The 17,972-nt window shown below is 42.8% G+C and overlaps 1 protein-coding gene across 2 annotated transcripts in view; it reads left to right on the top strand.

Moving 5' to 3' along the window:
- The window catches only part of DAPK1 (death associated protein kinase 1), a 169,130-nt gene extending 153,033 nt beyond the window's left edge, over positions 1 to 16,097 (top strand). For both annotated transcript variants that reach the window (XM_081066320.1, XM_081066319.1), the window contains exons 21-26: positions 1,121 to 1,309; positions 3,766 to 3,963; positions 5,051 to 5,189; positions 6,390 to 6,510; positions 8,339 to 8,527; positions 13,580 to 16,097. In XM_081066320.1, the coding sequence (XP_080922446.1) occupies positions 1,121 to 1,309; positions 3,766 to 3,963; positions 5,051 to 5,189; positions 6,390 to 6,510; positions 8,339 to 8,527; positions 13,580 to 14,812 (2,069 nt within the window). In that variant the 3' untranslated portion in view covers positions 14,813 to 16,097. The remainder of the gene's footprint in view (positions 1 to 1,120; positions 1,310 to 3,765; positions 3,964 to 5,050; positions 5,190 to 6,389; positions 6,511 to 8,338; positions 8,528 to 13,579) is intronic.
- Positions 16,098 to 17,972: the final 1,875 nt, after the last annotated feature.

Here is a 17,972-nt window from a genome sequence, read left to right on the forward strand (position 1 = left end):
GGTGCCTTCCCTGGGGGCCCACAGCCTCTGTACCCTGATGCAGGGGACACATACTGTCTTATTCAACTGGTTCCCCTTGAACATCACCATTATTATTTATATAATGTTTGTTAAGCTGATTCATTCTTTTTATTTGCTTAAACACATTGATTTGAAAATGAAATAGTTAATATCCTTACCATCAATGGAAAACCAGTAAATACCACTGCCGTAAATAAAATAAATGTAATCAACAGCAAATAATGTGAGAAAACCTAGCTCTATACTGTTGCCCACTCCTTCTTTCTTAAAAGGCAACATTAGCAAGGATTGAAGAGATGCTCAAAACTTAATGGCGCAGATTGAGACGTGCTGCTAGAGCAATTCAAAGGCCTTCAGGGGAATTTAAAGGAATAACGTTCTCACTGTGGGAGTCAGCATTATTTAATGCCATGACCTGCTACTGTCTCAAATCATTCTGCATTCAACCCAAAACAATCTCATGTACCAGAGTGGTATTCGTTTCATCTACATCAGTCAGTGTCCTGCAGGGGATTTTAATGAAATTTCAGAGTCGTGGGCAAGATTCACAGGAACATACATAAGATAGTGAAGTATCTGGAGGTTAGGAACAGAGGGAAGACTTTATCTGCCCTGGGGCTGTAAAGACAAGAGGAAGAAATCGTGTTCCTGGAAAAGCTGAAGCTAAAGGCACTCGGGGACCTAGAGTCAGAGAGATGCAATTGGTATCAGGGAAGCAGCAAGCAGTGAGGAGGGAAGAAATACCTCGGCCTTTCTCCTCCCAGCTTCTGCAGTGCCTCCCATTGGCTGACGGGCACCAGCGGCACATGGCAAGCGAGCCTGGGAGATGGCAACCATGGCGTCAGCCTCTTAGCACAGAGCAGCACAGGAGAAAGACATGGGAGGAGGAGCAAACAAAGAGTCAGTGCAACGTTTCTGGGAAATGTTGCTGCACAGAACAACACGAGGGGCGCACACACACACAACCCGGCCTGAAGCAGGAGTGGGGTGGGGACAGAGACAGTGTCCCGGGAAGACAACACCTGAGCGAAGGTTGGGAGGGAGGCGGGTGCGCACACTCCCCTGTGCAGGCCTAACCTGCTTCCTCTCTGGCCTGCAGTCTCCGTGAGCATCAACAACCTGTACCCGGGCTGCGAGAACGTGAGTGTGAGGAGCCGGAGCATGATGTTTGAGCCGGGCCTCACCAAAGGCATGCTGGAGGTGTTCGTGGCGCCAGCCCACCACCCACACTGCTCCGCCGACGACCAGTCCACCAAGGCCATTGACATCCAGAACGCCTATTTGAATGGTATGTCCCACCCGCCCTAAAGGGAGAGGACCTCAAGTGCCCTTTTGCCACGTCTATAAGTCATTCCCCTAAGGGAGCCTGTCCCAGTGGGCATCTACCACACCCACAAAGGACAGAGGGAAGGCCAGTGTGGTGATACTGGGAGTGACCCGGACGGAAGCAGGGCTGGTTAATACCCCTAAAAAGTAAAGCTAAACACCTTGGTGTCTTCTGTACGTAGCAAAGCACTGGGCACACAGTAGGTGCTTCATAAATGACTGTCAAGTAAATTAATATTTTTAAAAAATTTTTATAGTTTTTAATTGTTTTATTTTTCAATTACAGCTGACATACAATATTATATTAGTTTCAGGGGTAGAACATTGTGTCATTTTTCTTTTTTTTTAAACTAGGTAATTTTATATATTCATTTTTTAAGTTAGACATTTATCATTTAATTCATATATTTTTTAAAGTAGAGCTTAAACATCTACTTAGATGGGAAATCTCATAAAATACAGTCCCTCTAGCAGTTTGATATACCCAAGAAGAATTATTTTAAAATACATCGACACTAATGGCTAATGCTCTGATGGACACAGGCAATTTTTTTTTCCATAAGCAAAATTTCAAGTGTGTTCTTTGCTCTCGAACATTTCCAAGAGGGTGAAGCTTTAAATGTTACCAGAGATGGTTTCCCTCCTACAGCAACCACTGTGTCTTTCCTGGAGCACCCCCTGGAGCTCCAGTGCCCCCAGCTGGGGCCAACTCACTGGAACATGAGCCCCTGACTTATTGAGACCCAGTTAAGAGCAGGGACAAAGCTATTTCTTTGAGACTCAGTTCCCTCATTGGTAAGGATTTAGTAAAGGGCCTGGTACAGCATCTCGCACAAGGAGGCAATCAGATAATGGCATCTGCAGGGTGACCCTTTTATTATCCTGAACACAGGGAGAAATAGACTACTTGGTGTGTGAAGCCATGGTTCTTAAACCCTAGCACCATGAGCATCCCTGGGGGGGCTTGTGAAAACACAGACTGCCGGCCCCACCCCCAGAGCTTCTGTTTCAGCAAGCTCTGCTGCTGCTGCTGGTCTGGGAAACCCACTTTGAGAACCACTGGACCCAACGGAATAGAATGAAAGTCCATGCACATGTTGTTCTCTTAAAAGTTGAGTGTTCTTTGAGCCAAGCTCAAAGAGGTTTGCGGCACAGGAGAAGCATGTCCTTGGCACCCACCCTCCCTGCCCTCACCTCCTGCCCCTCCACAGGCCTCCCCCCATCCCAAGTCTGGCTACCACTGTTCCCAGTGCTCAAACGACCTATTTCTCTGTTCCAGAACTTTTCATGCTTAGACCTCAGCTGCCAAGCTTAGAGGGTTGTGCCCCCCAGGAGTGCCTGTGCTCCAGGAAGAGGCTCTAAAAAAGCCCTGTGGCTCTTCCCAAATGATTCTGGACTACAGACTTTCTGGCACAGAATACACACCGAGGGGAACAATTAGGGAAAAGAAGCCTGAAATCCTATAACTTAAGCGGTCCTGCCAGGCTGCCCCAAAGATCAGTGGATAGTGGTCACTGTCCTGGTGGGATGTGGCAGCGTAGAGGTAGGGGCATTTGTGGGACGCACCCACAGCTCAGGTGTGGGAGAGTAACAGCCCCACAACCGTACACAGCCTCCCACCCCTGCTTGGCCCCTCTATCAACTATTACATCTTAACACCTGACCAGACAGCCTGCTTGCTTCTGTCTGACCTGAACATGTCGCTCCCTCACCTGTAGAACATGAATTTAGTCACTATTTAACCAAGATAAGGTTACACTTCATAATAACTTTTATGTTCAATATTTTATTCACTGTCATGTTCCAAAAAGAAATTATACTTATATTTATTTGAGGATACAAATCTCATCACGTATGTTCTCTGACTTTCTGAGTTCAGCGATCCATTGAGATATGCTGTAGCATAACTCATACTTCAGTGTAAGGGACATGATGGGTATTTGTTCTTTCCCCAGGTAGTGCTTATTTTTTTATATACCAATATTTTGAGGGCAAACAAAGTATATATGTATACACACATTTCTATGTATGCTTATAGGCATACACATACGCCCACACTGTGTGTGTGTGTGTGTGTGTGTGTGTGTGTGTGTGTGTGTGTGTGTGTGTGCGCGCGCGCGCGCACGTACCACTCGGTACATAAGTAAATATGGTAGAGATATTGATGCAGATATACTTATGAAGATTACAGGAAAATATATATTTAAGGAAATGGATAAGCAGATGTAGATATAGGTAGCTTTATAGATATATAGGTGAAAGACATGGAAAGAGAACAGACATAGAAATACATCATAGAGATAGGTCTGTATTACATATGTAGATCCACACTTAAGTAACCCCTGAAGTGCTAAGAAAAATCGTAATTGAAATTTGGTGGTGGCATTTCACGATCGTCATCTTTATTTTTCTCTGTAGGAGTTGGCGATTTCAGTGTGTGGGAGTTCTCTGGAAATCCTGTATACTTCTGTTCTTATGACTATTTTGCTGCAAATGACCCCACATCAATCCATGTCATCGTTTTCAGTCTAGAAGAACCCTATGAGATCCAGTTGAATCAAGTGATTTTCTGGCTCAGCTTCCTGAAGTCTCTTGTGCCAGTTGAAGAACCCGTAGGTAAGCTAAGTCATCCCTGAGTGAGTGAGTGCCCTTTCCACTGACCTTGCACCCCTGGCCATGCTTGAATCCTATAGTTTGTGGCTGGCAACCTTGGCTCCTTTCATTACTCCTTCCTACTAGAAGATTTCCACTCTGGAAGTTCCCTGAGGGTCAGCTGTTCATTTTGTTACGCAGGGAGTTATTTCATGATCACACATTTCTGCCACAAAGGCCCAATTCAGAGCTATTCCTTGAGAGCCATCTCTCACTTTCTTTCTATGTTTTAGAGCTGTGATCATTTTTGTTGCTTGCAAAGTGGAATACTTCCTTTGATAGCTACTGGACCTTTACCTTGTGGGTTCATAATTCACAAGCAGAATGAGCTCTCCATTCTGTAGTTCCATCAAGAATGGAAGAAAAGGGACCATATTGGCTGAATGCATTACCTTAACTTTATCCTAGAGGAGAAGATAGCATGCAAGAAACATCTTTTGTTCTTTTCATACAACAAAAGCAAACAGCTTTCTCTGGTGAAATACAAACTCAGCAGTCAATTTTTTCTTTGAAACGTATATAATAAATAATCTGGGCTTAATCCTGCTCAGAGTACCACCGCTTTATTTCTTTGTTTCTCTCTCTTCTTTTTTTTTTCCATGTGTTTGTCTTAAATCCTCCAAGAATTGAGAGGCTCTGTCTGTGTGAATCACAGGAGCTTCTCTTTTGAGTCATGCCCGTGGTGGTGTTGCTGCATTCATAGGGCTTTCTTTGGTCTTGTGAAGGGCGACCCCCTGGTCAGAGATTAGATCTCCCCTCACCATGCAAGCAGGGCTTCTTTGGAGATAGATCTGAGACCCTGTGTACTATGCTTGGTTCTGGGCCATTTCTGAACAACTTTCCTTAATGCCCAGGAAATAGGCTCGTCTCTTATTGGCTGGGCCTGGGGCCCAGAGGTTACAATGGCATAGGGCCCTTACCTCTTCAGGCAGTAGCACATCCACTTGGAGAGATGGCCTGGGTCTGGGGCCAGCGCACCCCACCTTCCCTGGAAAGGAGAGGCAGTCACAAAGGAGCACCTACCTCTAAGACAGCTCTTTCTCTTCCCCAGCCTTCGGTGGCAAGCTGAAGAACCCACTCCGAGTTGTCCTGGTGGCCACCCATGCCGACATCATGAACGTTCCTCGTCCCGCTGGAGGCGAGTTTGGATATGACAAAGACACGACGTTGCTGAAAGAGATCAGGAACAGGTAAAGGGCAGCCATGGGGTCTTCAGGGGTAATACAACCGAAGCCCTGTGAATCAGAGAAAGGAATTAAGGAAACTAAAGGCCTCTTTTCCTCAGTGGCCTATTTTTGTTATATTTTTCATTTTTAGCGAAACATGAGTGTTTTGTGTTTTGGTTGTTGTGTGGGTTTTTTTTTGTTTAATTGAAGTATCATTGACAGATAAAATTGTAAGATTTAAAGTGTACGTCACAGCGATTTGATACACATTTACATTGTAAAAGGATTCCCACTATCTAGTTTATTAACACATCTATCAGCTCACATATTTACCCTTTTTTTTTTCCAATGAGGACATTTCAGTTCTACTCTCTTAGCAAATTTCAATTATGAAATACATTGTTATCAACTATTGTTACCATGTTATGCATCAGATTCTTAGTTCTTTTTGTTGTTTCGGCTTTCAGGGTTTTTTGATGATTATCATGATACCAGTAATCAATATTTCTCAAAATACCTGTTGTAACCCACTAGTGGGTCATGAAATTCATTTAGGGGGTCCAGACCAACTCTTTAAAGTGGGGTGGCGTGGAGTGGAATGGAGAATATCAGGATGCATTTCATGTCAAGTATTTTTATGAAACTTTTGTTTCACTTATAAATATGGATACACACAATCACCATGTAAAAAAAATACGTATTTCTACATAGTGTCTGTCAACAGAAAGTTTGAACCCGCAGCTCTATGTAGTAGTATGCTAGTAACCTAAGTTCTCGGTTTATCAACTGAAGACATTCATCTATTATCTTCCTGATATGCAAAAAGGGCTTCTACTAATATTTTTAGGTCTAAGTTGTAACTTTCATAGTCATCCCTCTATTCTTACTCTGTCAACTGCAACAGCATCTCTTCTCTTAACTTACGAGGTGAGTACGTTAGGCCTCACCTTTCCTGCATCAGGGCAGCTGGTATTTTTCCATTCTGTTTTCCTGCCGTTTTGTGGGACCCGAGGCACCCATCCACATGACTGAAGTACATGGGTATCTCCAAGGCTTCCACCCTGGTGTACCATTACAAAGCCCAGCAAAAGTAGCAGCGAGGGGCAAGGTCACCAGAATTTCCTGGCCTCCAACCAGCTGCTTGGGCCAGCGGGAGCCTGGACCTGCACTGGAAATACCTGGTAAGACGGCATCACTCTGCTGAGGCTACCACTCTTCCCTTAGGTTTGGGAATGATCTTCACATTTCCAATAAGCTGTTTGTTCTGGATGCTGGGGCTTCTGGGTCTAAGGACATGAAGGTACTTCGAAACCACCTGCAAGAAATACGGAGCCAGATTGTTTCGGTGAGTATAGCTGGAGAGGGTGGGAACCCAGCCTTTGCCCAGCCTGTCCGGTGACCACTCAACTGGGGCCTCTTCATGCTGCCTTCTTGGTTTGGTTTTCAGGGGACACAGTATGAGGTGGCTGTGTGGACATGTTTCTATGCCATTGCTCTGGGATGAGGAAGGAAGAGCAGAGAAGCAAGGAGATAGCCACGAGAGGAAGGGGTTCTTACAGGCAAAGTGGACCACCTTAGAGTGTCGGCAATTCTGACAGTTTTAGTGATTTGTTTAAAAGCAAAATTGCTTTTTACAAATTGCAAAAACAATTCAAAAGTAACTTATTGTGAAATATTTAGGAAATACAGAGAAGTAGAAACAAGTTACCAACAACGTTTATTGATGGGTGTAAAGTAATAGATGACCAAATGGAATGAACCTGTGTTCTTGAATGATCTTACTTAAGGTCTTATTCAATGTTTCAGTTTCCCAAATTATAAAAACTGAGTATAGTTCCAGTTAGCATGTGAATGAGATTGAGAAGACTGGGTTTTTTATTTTAAAATTTCAAGAGAAGAATAAATAAAACTGTAGAGAATCTGTAATCAATAAATATGTGGAATAGACTGGTGAGTGTAGAAGCAAATCATATCTACAGAAATTGAATAGAAAACAAAGATATTATTTCAATTCAATGGGGAAAATATTTATTTAAAAAGGGATCTAGCACAAATGGCTGTTTGCCAGAAAGAAGATTGAACTCCTAATTACTACATAGCCCAAAAATAAATTCTAGGTGGAGTAAAGCTTTTAAATGTAAAATAATATCTTTAATGGAAATGTAAGAGAATGCAATTTAGTATAATTTGGGACTGTTTTGGGAAACCTTTCAAATAAAGATAGAAAACCCCAGAAGTTTTCAAAGAAATTATACCTGTTTGACAACATAAAAGTTAATTTTTTTTCTGACAAATAAATTCTATAAACAAAGTTAAAAGGTGAGATAGACTGGGGAAAATATTCTCAATGGATTTGACACATAAAAGATTATTATCCATAATATTCAAAAAGCGCCCTGAAATTGGTGTGAAAAAAGGCAAACATTTCAATGGCAAAATGCAAAAATGCCTTCTGGGATGTTCCTGCTGCCCAAGCCTGAGAATAAACAAGGAGAATGTGCCTCTCCCTCCCCTGCCAGGCTGACCAGTGCTGCTCTTCCAACACCAGGCTCCATTTCCAGGTGTGCTTTTAGAATTTTCAGGGACCCTCTCCTCTCATGAAGCCTGGCCTTTGCTTTCTGATGGGGCCCCACTCTGGTATAGCCAGAGGGTGGGGAGTAGTTTGGTGGGGCCTTGGAAGAACCTGATCACAGAAACCAATGGGTAATGATCAGGAACAGTGGTCTGGGAAGCGTTCCCAGCGCCTCCCCTCCCATGGGATTAGGACTGGGCTCCTGGGAGTCCTTGAGCTGGGGTGTGGCATGATGTCTGCTGCACACACACACCCCCAACTCCTGAGATCAGGCAGTTGGGATTTACCAAATTAACTGCCTTTATCCCCTGGGAATTTTGTTTTTTTTGAATAGGGTGTGAAATTAAGCTGCAATAAAAACTATGATCCGAGAATGATGCAGTGTAGTGTGTGGCTGCTGTGGTTTTTCGTTTGGCAGGAGTCTGTAACATAGACTGATTTACTTAACCAAGTGAAAAGATTAAAAAACCACTTCAAGCCAATTACCAAAATTAGTCTAAATTGAAATAATATTTCAACAACGGTTCCGATGATGACCTATCCAGGCAGCTCCTGAGTCCCCACAGCTGTAAATTGGCCTGTCCCATCCTGCATCTTCTAGGTCTGCCCTCTGATGACTCACTTGTGTGAGAAAATCATCTCCACGCTACCTTCCTGGAGAAAGCTTAATGGGCCCAACCAGCTGATGTCGCTGCAGCAGTTCGTGTATGATGTGCAGGACCAGCTGAACCCCTTGGCCAGCGAGGAAGACCTCAGGTGCATAGCCCAGCAGCTCCATAGTGCCGGCGAGGTAAGGGTTCCTTGAGTCCAGGCAGGTCTGGGAGGTATTGGGGTAATGCTATTAGCCTCATAGAATGAGTTTGGGAGCTTTCCCTTTCAGTGTTTGGGAAGAGTATGAGAAAGATAGGTATTAATTCTTCTTTGGATGCTTGGTAGAATTCACCTATGAAGCCATCTAGTCGTGGAATTTTATTTGTCAGAGTTTTTTGGTTACTGATTGAATCAGGAAGAAACAAAATCTGAACAGACAGATTACTAAAACTGAAATTCACTCTAGGAAGATTATATGTTGTTTCTAGGAATTTATCGATTTCTTCTAGGTTATCAAATTTGTGTGTAATTACTCATACTATTCTCCTACAATCCTTTCTATTACTGTGGTGTGGGTTCACTTCTCTTCCTTTCTGATTTTATTTGAGTCCTGTCTCTTTTTTTCCTTGATGACTCTGGCTAAAGGTTTATCTATTTTGTTTATCTTTTCAAAGAACCAGCTCTTAGTTTCATTGATCTTTTCTATTATTTTTTTAGTCTCTGTTTCTTTTATTTCTGTGCTCTTTATTATTTCCGTCCCTCTACTCACGTTGGGCTTTGTTATTTTTTTTCTAGTTCCTTTAGGTGTAAGTTTAGATAGTTTATTTGAGATTTTTCTTGTTTCATAATGCATTTCTCTCTTAGTACAGCTGTGTCCCAAAGATTTAGATAGTTTATTTGAGATTTTTCTTGTTTCATAATGCATTTCTCAGAACAGCTGTGTCCCAAAGATTTCAGATTATTGTGTTTCAATTTGTTTCAACATATTTTTTATTTCCTCCTTGATTTAATCATTAACCTATTGATTGTATAATACTATGTTGTTTAGCTTCCACGTGTTTGTTTTTTTTTTTTTCTAGTTTTCTTCTTGTAATTGATTTCTGGTTTCATACTGTTGTGATTAGAGAATACACTTGATGTGATTTCAGTCTTCTTAAGTTTACCGAGACTTGTTTTATGGCCTAACATGTGGTCTATCCTGGAAAATGTTCCCTGTGCATTTGAAAAGAATGTGTATTCTCTTGATTTGGGATGGAATGTTCTGTAAATATCTGTCCATCTAATCTAATGTGTCATTTAAGGCCACTGTTTCTTTGTTGATTTTGTCGGTATGATCTATCCATTGATGTAAGCAGGTTTTAAAGTCCCCCTGCTATTATTGTAATACTGTCAATCTCTCTCTTTATGTCTGTTAATATTTGTTTTATCTATTTAGATACTCCTACATTCAGTGTGTAGATATTTACAAGTGTTATATCCTCTTGTTGGATTGATCCCTTTGTTGTTATGTAATGTCCATCTCTGTCTCTTGTTACAGTCTGTTTTAAAGTCTATTTTGTCTGATATAAGTATTGCTACTCCAGATTTTGTTTTCATTTCCATTTACATGAAATATCTTTCCATCCCTTCATTTTTCTCTGTGTGTCTTTTGATCTGAAGTGACTCTCTTGTAGGGAGCATAAGCAGAGGTCTTGTTTTTTATCCATTCAGCCCTCCTACGTCTTTAATGGAAGCATTTAGTCCATTTACATTTAAAGTAATTGTGAATAGTATGTATTTGTTGCTGTTTTATTAATTGTTTTCTGGTTGTTTTTTTTAGTTTTAGTTCTCTGTTCTTTTTTAGTTCTTTAGTTCTTTTTTTTTAGTTCTTCTTTTGTTGCTCTTTTCTTGTACATTGATGACTTTCTTAGTGATCGATTTGGATTCCTTTTTATTTTTTTCATTTTTTTATGTACTTATAATATGTTTTTGGTTTGTGGTTACCGTAAGATTCATATATAACAAGCTATGTTTATAGCAGTCTATTTTAAGTTGATGGTTGTTTAAGTTTGAACACATTCTAAAAGCATTACGTTTTTTTATTCACCCACCCCATTTATGTTTTTGACATATTTTAAATCTTGTGTGTCCCTTAATTCATTACTGTAGTTATATATGCTCTAACTACTGTCTTTTAACCTTCATACTACCTTTATAATTGGTTGACCCACTACAGTTACTAAATGTTTGTCTTTATCAGTGAGATTTTTTTTCTTTCCTATGTTTTTTTATTTTTAGTTTTGGCATTTCCTTTTCCACTTAAAGAAGTCCCTTTAGCATTTCTTTTAATGCCAGTTTAGTGTTGGTGAACTCTGTTAGCTTTTGCTTGTGTGGGAAACTGTTTATCTCACCTTCAATTCTGAGTGATAACCTTGCTGGGTAAAGTATTTTTCACTATGGGTTTTTCCTTTCATCACTTTGAATATATGATGCTAATTCCTTCTGGCCTGCACATTTTCTCCTGAAAAATCAGTTATAGTTTTGTGGGGGATCTCTTATATGATACTAGCTGTTTATAAGATTCTCTCTTTAACTTTTGGCATTTTTTATTATGATGTGTCTTAGTGTGGGCCTCTTAATGTTCATCTGTTTGGGATTATCTGTGCTTCCTGGACTTGGGTGTCTGTTTCCTTCACCAGGTTGGGGAATTTTTCAGCCATTATTTCTTGAAATGGGTTTTCTGTCCCTTTCTGTCTCTCCTTCTGGGACCCCTGTGATTAGAATGTTGGTCCACATGATGTTGTCCCAGAGATCCCTTAAACTATCCTCATTTTTTTAAAATTCTTTTTTCTTTTTGCTGCTCCAATTGGGTGATTTCCACTACCTTGTCTTCAACCTTGCTGACTAATTCTTCTGCATTAACTGACTTCCTCTACTGTATTTTTTCATTTCAGTTACTGCATTCCTCAATTGAGATTGTTTCTTTTTTTGTACTTTGCATCTCTGTTGAAATTCTCACTGAGTTCATCTATTCTTCTCCCTGGTTCATTCAGCATCCTTATAACCAGTGTTTTGAACTCTTTATCTGGCAGATTGCTTGTCTCTGTGTCGTTTAGTTTTGTTCTGGGGTTATGTTCTGGCTTTCATTTAGAACATATTTTTCTGTCCCCTCATTATGGCTGTCTCTCTGTGTTTGTTTCTATAAACTAGGTGAAACAACAACTTCTCCTGGCCTTGAAGGAGTGGCCTTGTGTAGGAGCCTCCCCTTTGTAGACTGCATGTGCCAGGTGTCTGTGGCAGGCCAGCTGGGCGGAGATGGAGTGGGCATAGGCCACCAGGAGACCACGGACAAGCCACACCGAGGCCTCCTTGGCAGGGTGCTTGGATCAGGAGCAGGAACAAGTCCTGGAGCATCCTGGGGCAAGCCTTGGTGGGGCTGCCTTGATGGGCTGGCTGAGGTTATAGCTGGAGCTGGCTTAGGCTGAGGGGAGTCCTGGAGGCAAGGCTTGAGCCATGGGGAGTCCGCAGGGCAAGCCAAGCCAGAACCACTTTGGCAGGCTGGTTTGAGCTATTTCTGAAGCAGGTATGGTCTACAGGAAGTCCCTAGGATAAGCCGAATGGGGGCCAGGAGTTGGAGTTGGAGTGGGTATGGGACATTGGGAGTCCCTGGCCAAGGAGCTAGTATGGGCCTGCGACCTGGTACGCACTTTGCCGGCCTTGGAGGGCTGGCTAGAGCACCTGTATTGTGCTACTGCTTATGTGATCAAGGGGAGCGCCTCCGACGCTGGAGAGAGTTCCCACAATTCCCTCCCGTTTGGCAGATGCTCTCGGATTAGTGAATGGATTTCCTTTACATATAGTCTAGGTGCTCTTTAAACCACTGTATTTTTGCTGTGCCCAGGTTCTGTGTGCAGGCCCTGCAGTGATCCCTCCCTACTGCAGGTCAGTGCTTTGGGAGTGGGGTTCCCACAGTACTATATCTTCTTCTCTCCTACCCATTTTTCTGCGTGGTTTCTCTCTCTTTTGTTGTGTAGAAGCTGTTCAGTCAGCCCTCAGTTCTTTAGGGGGAATTGCTCCGTAAGTGTAAATTTGATGTGTTCTTGGGAGACAGTGAGTTCAGGGTCTTCCTACCCTGTCATCTTAGACCCAAAGTCTCTACCCTCCAGGAATTTTCAATCTTTTCAATATAATTCAGAATTATATACAGAAGGCATCTCAAATATTTAAACCAGATGACTATGGGCAGAAAAATGGACCAAACAGGTCCAGAGTCTCAGCCTCCACATGAGAACAGAGTCCACCTTGGGTCATCATTATTTGTAGAAATAGCCCAGAACAACGAGGGAAGAGAGGAGGGGGTAAGTGTTCCATAGAGAGGAAAGTTGCTCCTATTTTTTCTCACATTTTTTTTTCTTTCTGAATTTTGCTTTTTAAAGAAATAAACCATCACTTCTAGTCTCATTCCTCTTTCCTCCTCTCCAGGGCCAGTCACTGTCACGGTGGCATGTCGTTCCAGAACTCTTTTATGTACATGTGTTACAAATTTACAGTATAACATTCTAAATCTCTTTTTGAAAAATTGCAAGCCTTCAGAGAAGTTGCAAGAATCGTACAACAAATCCTCATATACTCTACACCTAAATTAACCAATTGTTTAAATTTTGCTACATTTGCTTTTATCCCTCTCTCTTCTATTTATTTACTTACTTACTTTGCAAACATCGTGATAGTTCACCCTTAAATAATTTAGCCTATACTTCTTACAGCGCAAGATATTTTCCCTCATAACCACGATATAATTCATTGTCACATTCTGGACACATAGCATTGATATAATACTATTATTGAATATGTAGTCCTATTCAAATGTTTGCCACTTATGTGCCAATCATTTCTTTTATAGCTGTTTTTATTTATGTATGTATTTATTTTGGGACAGAATCCAGTCAAAAATCCCTCATTCCATTTAGCTAACTGCCATCTCTCCCTTTTTTTTTTTTTTTTTTTTTGGTGTTCATTACATTGACCATTTTTAAGACTCCAAGCCCTGCAAAATCTCTCTTATGACCTTCTCAAGCTGGTTTTTTTTGTCTTAGTCATTGATTTTTGTGAGATCCAGCTATCTGAATGTTGGCTTAGTAATTGACTTTTTTTGAGATCCAGCTATGAATGATCTGGGTCATTGCTTGCAACATCTGCTCAGACATTGTCACTGCTCGGTCCCTTTTGTTCTCTGAGCAGCTGTGTGACCTCCTGTTGTCCCCTCTGGCAGATCAACATAATGCAGAGTGAAACAGTCCAGGACGTGCTGCTCCTGGACCCTCGCTGGCTCTGCACCAACGTCCTAGGAAAGCTGCTCTCTGTGGAGACCCCGCGGGCCTTGCACCATTACCGGGGCCGCTACACCATGGAGGACGTCCAGCGCCTGGTTCCCGACAGCGACGTGGAGGAGCTGCTGCAGATCCTAGATGCCATGGACATCTGCGCCCGGGACCTGAGCAGCGGGACCATGGTGGACATCCCCGCCCTGATCAAGACAGACAACTTGCACCGCTCCTGGACAGACGAGGAGGACGATGTGATGGTCTATGGCGGCGTGCGCATCGTCCCCGTGGAGCACCTAACCCCCTTCCCATGCGGCATCTTTCACAAGGTCCAAGTGAACCTGTGCCGGTGGATCCACCAACAGAGCGCCGAGGGAGATGCGGACATCCGCCTGTGGGTGAGCGGCTGCAAGGTGGCCAACCGCGGCGCCGAGCTGCTGGTGCTCCTCGTCAACCACGGCCAGGGCATCGAGGTCCAGGTGCGCGGGCTGGAGACGGAAAAGATCAAGTGCTGCCTCCTGCTGGACTCGGTGTGCAGCACCATCGAGAACGTCATGGCCACCACACTGCCGGGGCTGTTGACGGTGAAGCATTACCTGAGCCCCCAGCAGCTGAGGGAGCACCACGAGCCTGTCATGATCTACCAGCCTCGGGACTTCTTCCGGGCACAGGCCCTTAAGGAGACCTCGCTGACGAACACCATGGGTGGGTACAAGGAGAGCTTCAGCAGCATCATGTGCTTCGGGTGTCATGACATCTACTCACAGGCCAGCCTGGGGATGGACATCCATGCGTCAGATCTGAACCTCCTGACCCGGAGGAAACTTAGTCGCCTGCTGGACCCGCCCGATCCCATGGGGAAGGACTGGTGCCTTCTCGCCATGAACCTGGGCCTCCCCGACCTTGTGGCAAAGTACAACACTAATAACGGGGCTCCCAAGGAGTTCCTCCCGAGCCCAGTCCATGCTCTGCTCCGGGAATGGACCTCCTACCCCGAAAGTACAGTCGGCATCCTCATGTCCAAACTACGGGAGCTAGGACGTCGGGACGCAGCGGACTTTCTACTGAAGGCATCCTCTGTGTTCAAAATCAACCTCGATGGCAATGGCCAGGAAGCCTACGCCTCAAGCTGCAACAGTGGCACATCTTATAATTCCATTAGCTCGGTCGTGTCGCGGTGAAGGCAGCCTTGGTTTGGGCAGGGTCTCTTCGGACTGCAGAAGCAAGGGGGATACAACCCATCTTTCCCATCAGAGAGTCCGAGTGCAGCCCTCTTTATGACCACCCTCCCTCCGGCTTCCCCTATCTCTGCTACTCCATCCTTCCCTCTCACACATTCCATTGTGAGTGAATGGTCTTTCTAGTTTAAGAGCCAACCATATCTTTTCCTTTGGCCATTTGAAAAGGTAGCACCCCTCCTCTCCGTGTTCTGGAATCCATCTCTCAGCCTCTAGTACTTTGCTTCTTACTGATAATTTCACTGGAATTCCTAACTTTTCAATGAAAAAAATTTTAACTACTATATTGATTGTCCTTTAAATAAAAAGCGCACATTTATCAAAAATGTGCATTTCTTATATTCTTTTCTTTGTTATACCATGTCCTCAGCTTATCTTTTTTATATTTGTAGGAAAACCCCTCATGTATGGACTCCCACTGTATGATTTATAAATAGACAATATGTGAGTGCCTTTTACAGATGAGGTTGTGTTTGCCATCATCCACGTCAGCCAGGAGCTGTCTGTTGGGAAGGAAACGCTCCCTCTCTGTCCCTTGCTGTATGCTGATCATCGCCAGAGGTGCTTCACCCTAAGTTGGTTTTTGGTGTTTTGTTTTGTTTTATTTCTCCGGCAATGTTTTTGTTTTATTTGGCGAGGAAAGGGGAGAAAGGAATCCTCCTCTAGAGTGATTTCATGGCCAGTGTTGTTGCTACAATAAGACATATGTTCGTTAGCTTTTGTTTAAACGTCAATGTGAACGTCCACATGCAAACTACAGACTGTCACGCTTTATCATTCCCTCTCATCTCAGGTAGAAGGTTGACACAGTTGTAGGGTTATGAAGATCTGTATGAGAATTCACTAAAACCCTGACTCATGATTTGTGGCAGTCCGTTGTCATTTGTGCATAGCAGATGGTTTTCCACATTTAGGTCCTGGTTTGATAACTTCCTGTACTTGAAGTCTAAAAAAGAAAATAAGGAAGCAAGTTTAATCTTGCAGTGCTTTTAAATTGTGATAGAGTTTTAAATTCATATGAGGGAACATATCCTAATTCTTCTGTCCTGAGAAGCATGTAATTTTAATGTTATATCATATGTATATATATATATGCAGTATGTATATACATATATATTAATACAAGTATTTTTTCTTAATCTATAAGATGTAGTAAAAAGTTGTTTGTTTTTTCTTTTTGTTGTTTTTTTCCTTTTTTAAAAAAAAAAATAAACTGTTGCTTGTTGCATTCGTTTGTTGGTCTTTAATTCAAAACAAATTATTTTTCTTTGCTTTGTTTTTACTCACCAATACTGCACATGGTGGAACAGACCAATCTGAAATTCAGAAAACCAATTCCCCAGGTATGGAAAACATCCCAGTTTATGTAGATGCTTAATTATTACTAAAATTGGTCATGGTTTGGGGAAGAAGAAAAGAGCCCAGGCGATTTTCACATTTGTTCTCACTTTAAAGAAAAGAGGCTCCTTCCATTTTCCTTGGGTAAACCAAAATACCAAATGGAATCATTTAGTCTCGGCAATGGGGAAACATAGGAAGCCTTCTATTTCTGTACAAAGGTGGACGGAATGGTACCCTGCAGGAACATGAGAAAACCTACTGCAAAGTGTACATAACTTCCTGCTCTCCTTTAAATGTAGACCACACTGGCCCTGTCCATCAGCTAGAAACTCTGGTTTTGCCCGGCATAGTAGCTATAAGACACAAAAGCTTTAAGTGACAAAACCTATATTTAGTAAAATCTCAAGACTGCTTTTTAAAAAAAGTGGGCAGAGAAAAAAAAAATTGGAAGAGAAAAGACTGAAATGGTAACTATGGTTTTCTCTGTGTTGGTAGAAACAGTTCATTTCTGTTCTGCCCAAATTGTCCACAATAAAACGTAATTTACTTTTAGAAAAAAGAAATATTAATGAAATTAAACTAAAAGTTACACATAGATATGCCTAGACAGGATAACACAAATTGAAATTGTAGTTACCTTAGAAGAGTGGAACCACCTTTTCTTGTGTCAACGCCCTCTGGAATGCCAACTTCATTCTCTCCTACTTCACTTCACAGGGTTTTAGCACCAAGAGCTAGAACCCAGGGACAAGGTATTTGCCTCTGGTAACATCTATGTAAAATACCAGAGAAGGATTCTGACTGGTCCAGCTTGGGTCACTGAGCCATCCCTGGGAACTAGAGTTACATGATGGGCCTGGCCCAGTGACCCTGGGTGAATGTTGAGAAAGGACCACTTCTCCCCAATGAAGGGAGTTGTGTCAACAGGAGGAAGGCACAGAGGGAGGATAAATGCAAAGTACTGGATAGTCGTCATACTTGTGTTTTATGCAGGTGCTGGACAGGCACCTGTTTATAAGGTTATGGGGCCACCTGGGCTCCTGAAGTGTTGAAACCATCTTAGGAATCATTACAACCCAAATTAGAAGAGCTTAAGGACCACTGAGCTCTCTGTCCGATCCTGGGAAATGCTGTGGGAGGCATTCCAGGGGGCCTTTTGGGGACTCCAGTGCCATGAACTGGTCAGGCTAAAACTGTCTGACAAAAGCCCACCCTGGGTAGCTGTCTCTACCTCCTGCAAGAGGGAAGAAACCAGACAACAGCTCACCTGTGGCCACGATGAGAATCAAAAGGGGCAAGTTCTTAGGAGCCAGAAAGAAAAGTCTTTCATGGGACCTGTTTGCTTAGAGTTGTTGTGGGAAGTGCTTGGCCAATATGTTTCTTATTCCTTCTGGGCTGCAGCTGCTCCTTAGTACAAAGTCCCAACCTGGGCTGCCCTGGGTGCCTGAGTTCTTCATATGGATTTGTCCCAGGGACCCAGAGCCTCTGGGGCATGGGCTGAAGGGCATTTCTGGGAGTTCTGATTGGTTCCAAAATTTAGATTCCACACATTCAAAGCTGAATCAGAACTCTGGGTACGAATTCTGGCAGTCTTTTTTGCAAGAAGGGGTTTACAATTACAACTACAGGATTCCCTAAAATGATACAACTACATTTGGCTCATCATTGTCCAGAGAACACATCAGTCTGTGGGTGGAAAGGGGGGTTCTGTGGAAAGTATCCTCAAAGGGTGATCTGATTCCTAAGTGGGCAGATCATGGTG

The sequence above is a fragment of the Rhinolophus hipposideros genome, assembly GCF_964194185.1.
Source record: "Rhinolophus hipposideros genome assembly, chromosome: 11".
NCBI classification, from domain to species: Eukaryota; Metazoa; Chordata; class Mammalia; order Chiroptera; family Rhinolophidae; genus Rhinolophus; species Rhinolophus hipposideros.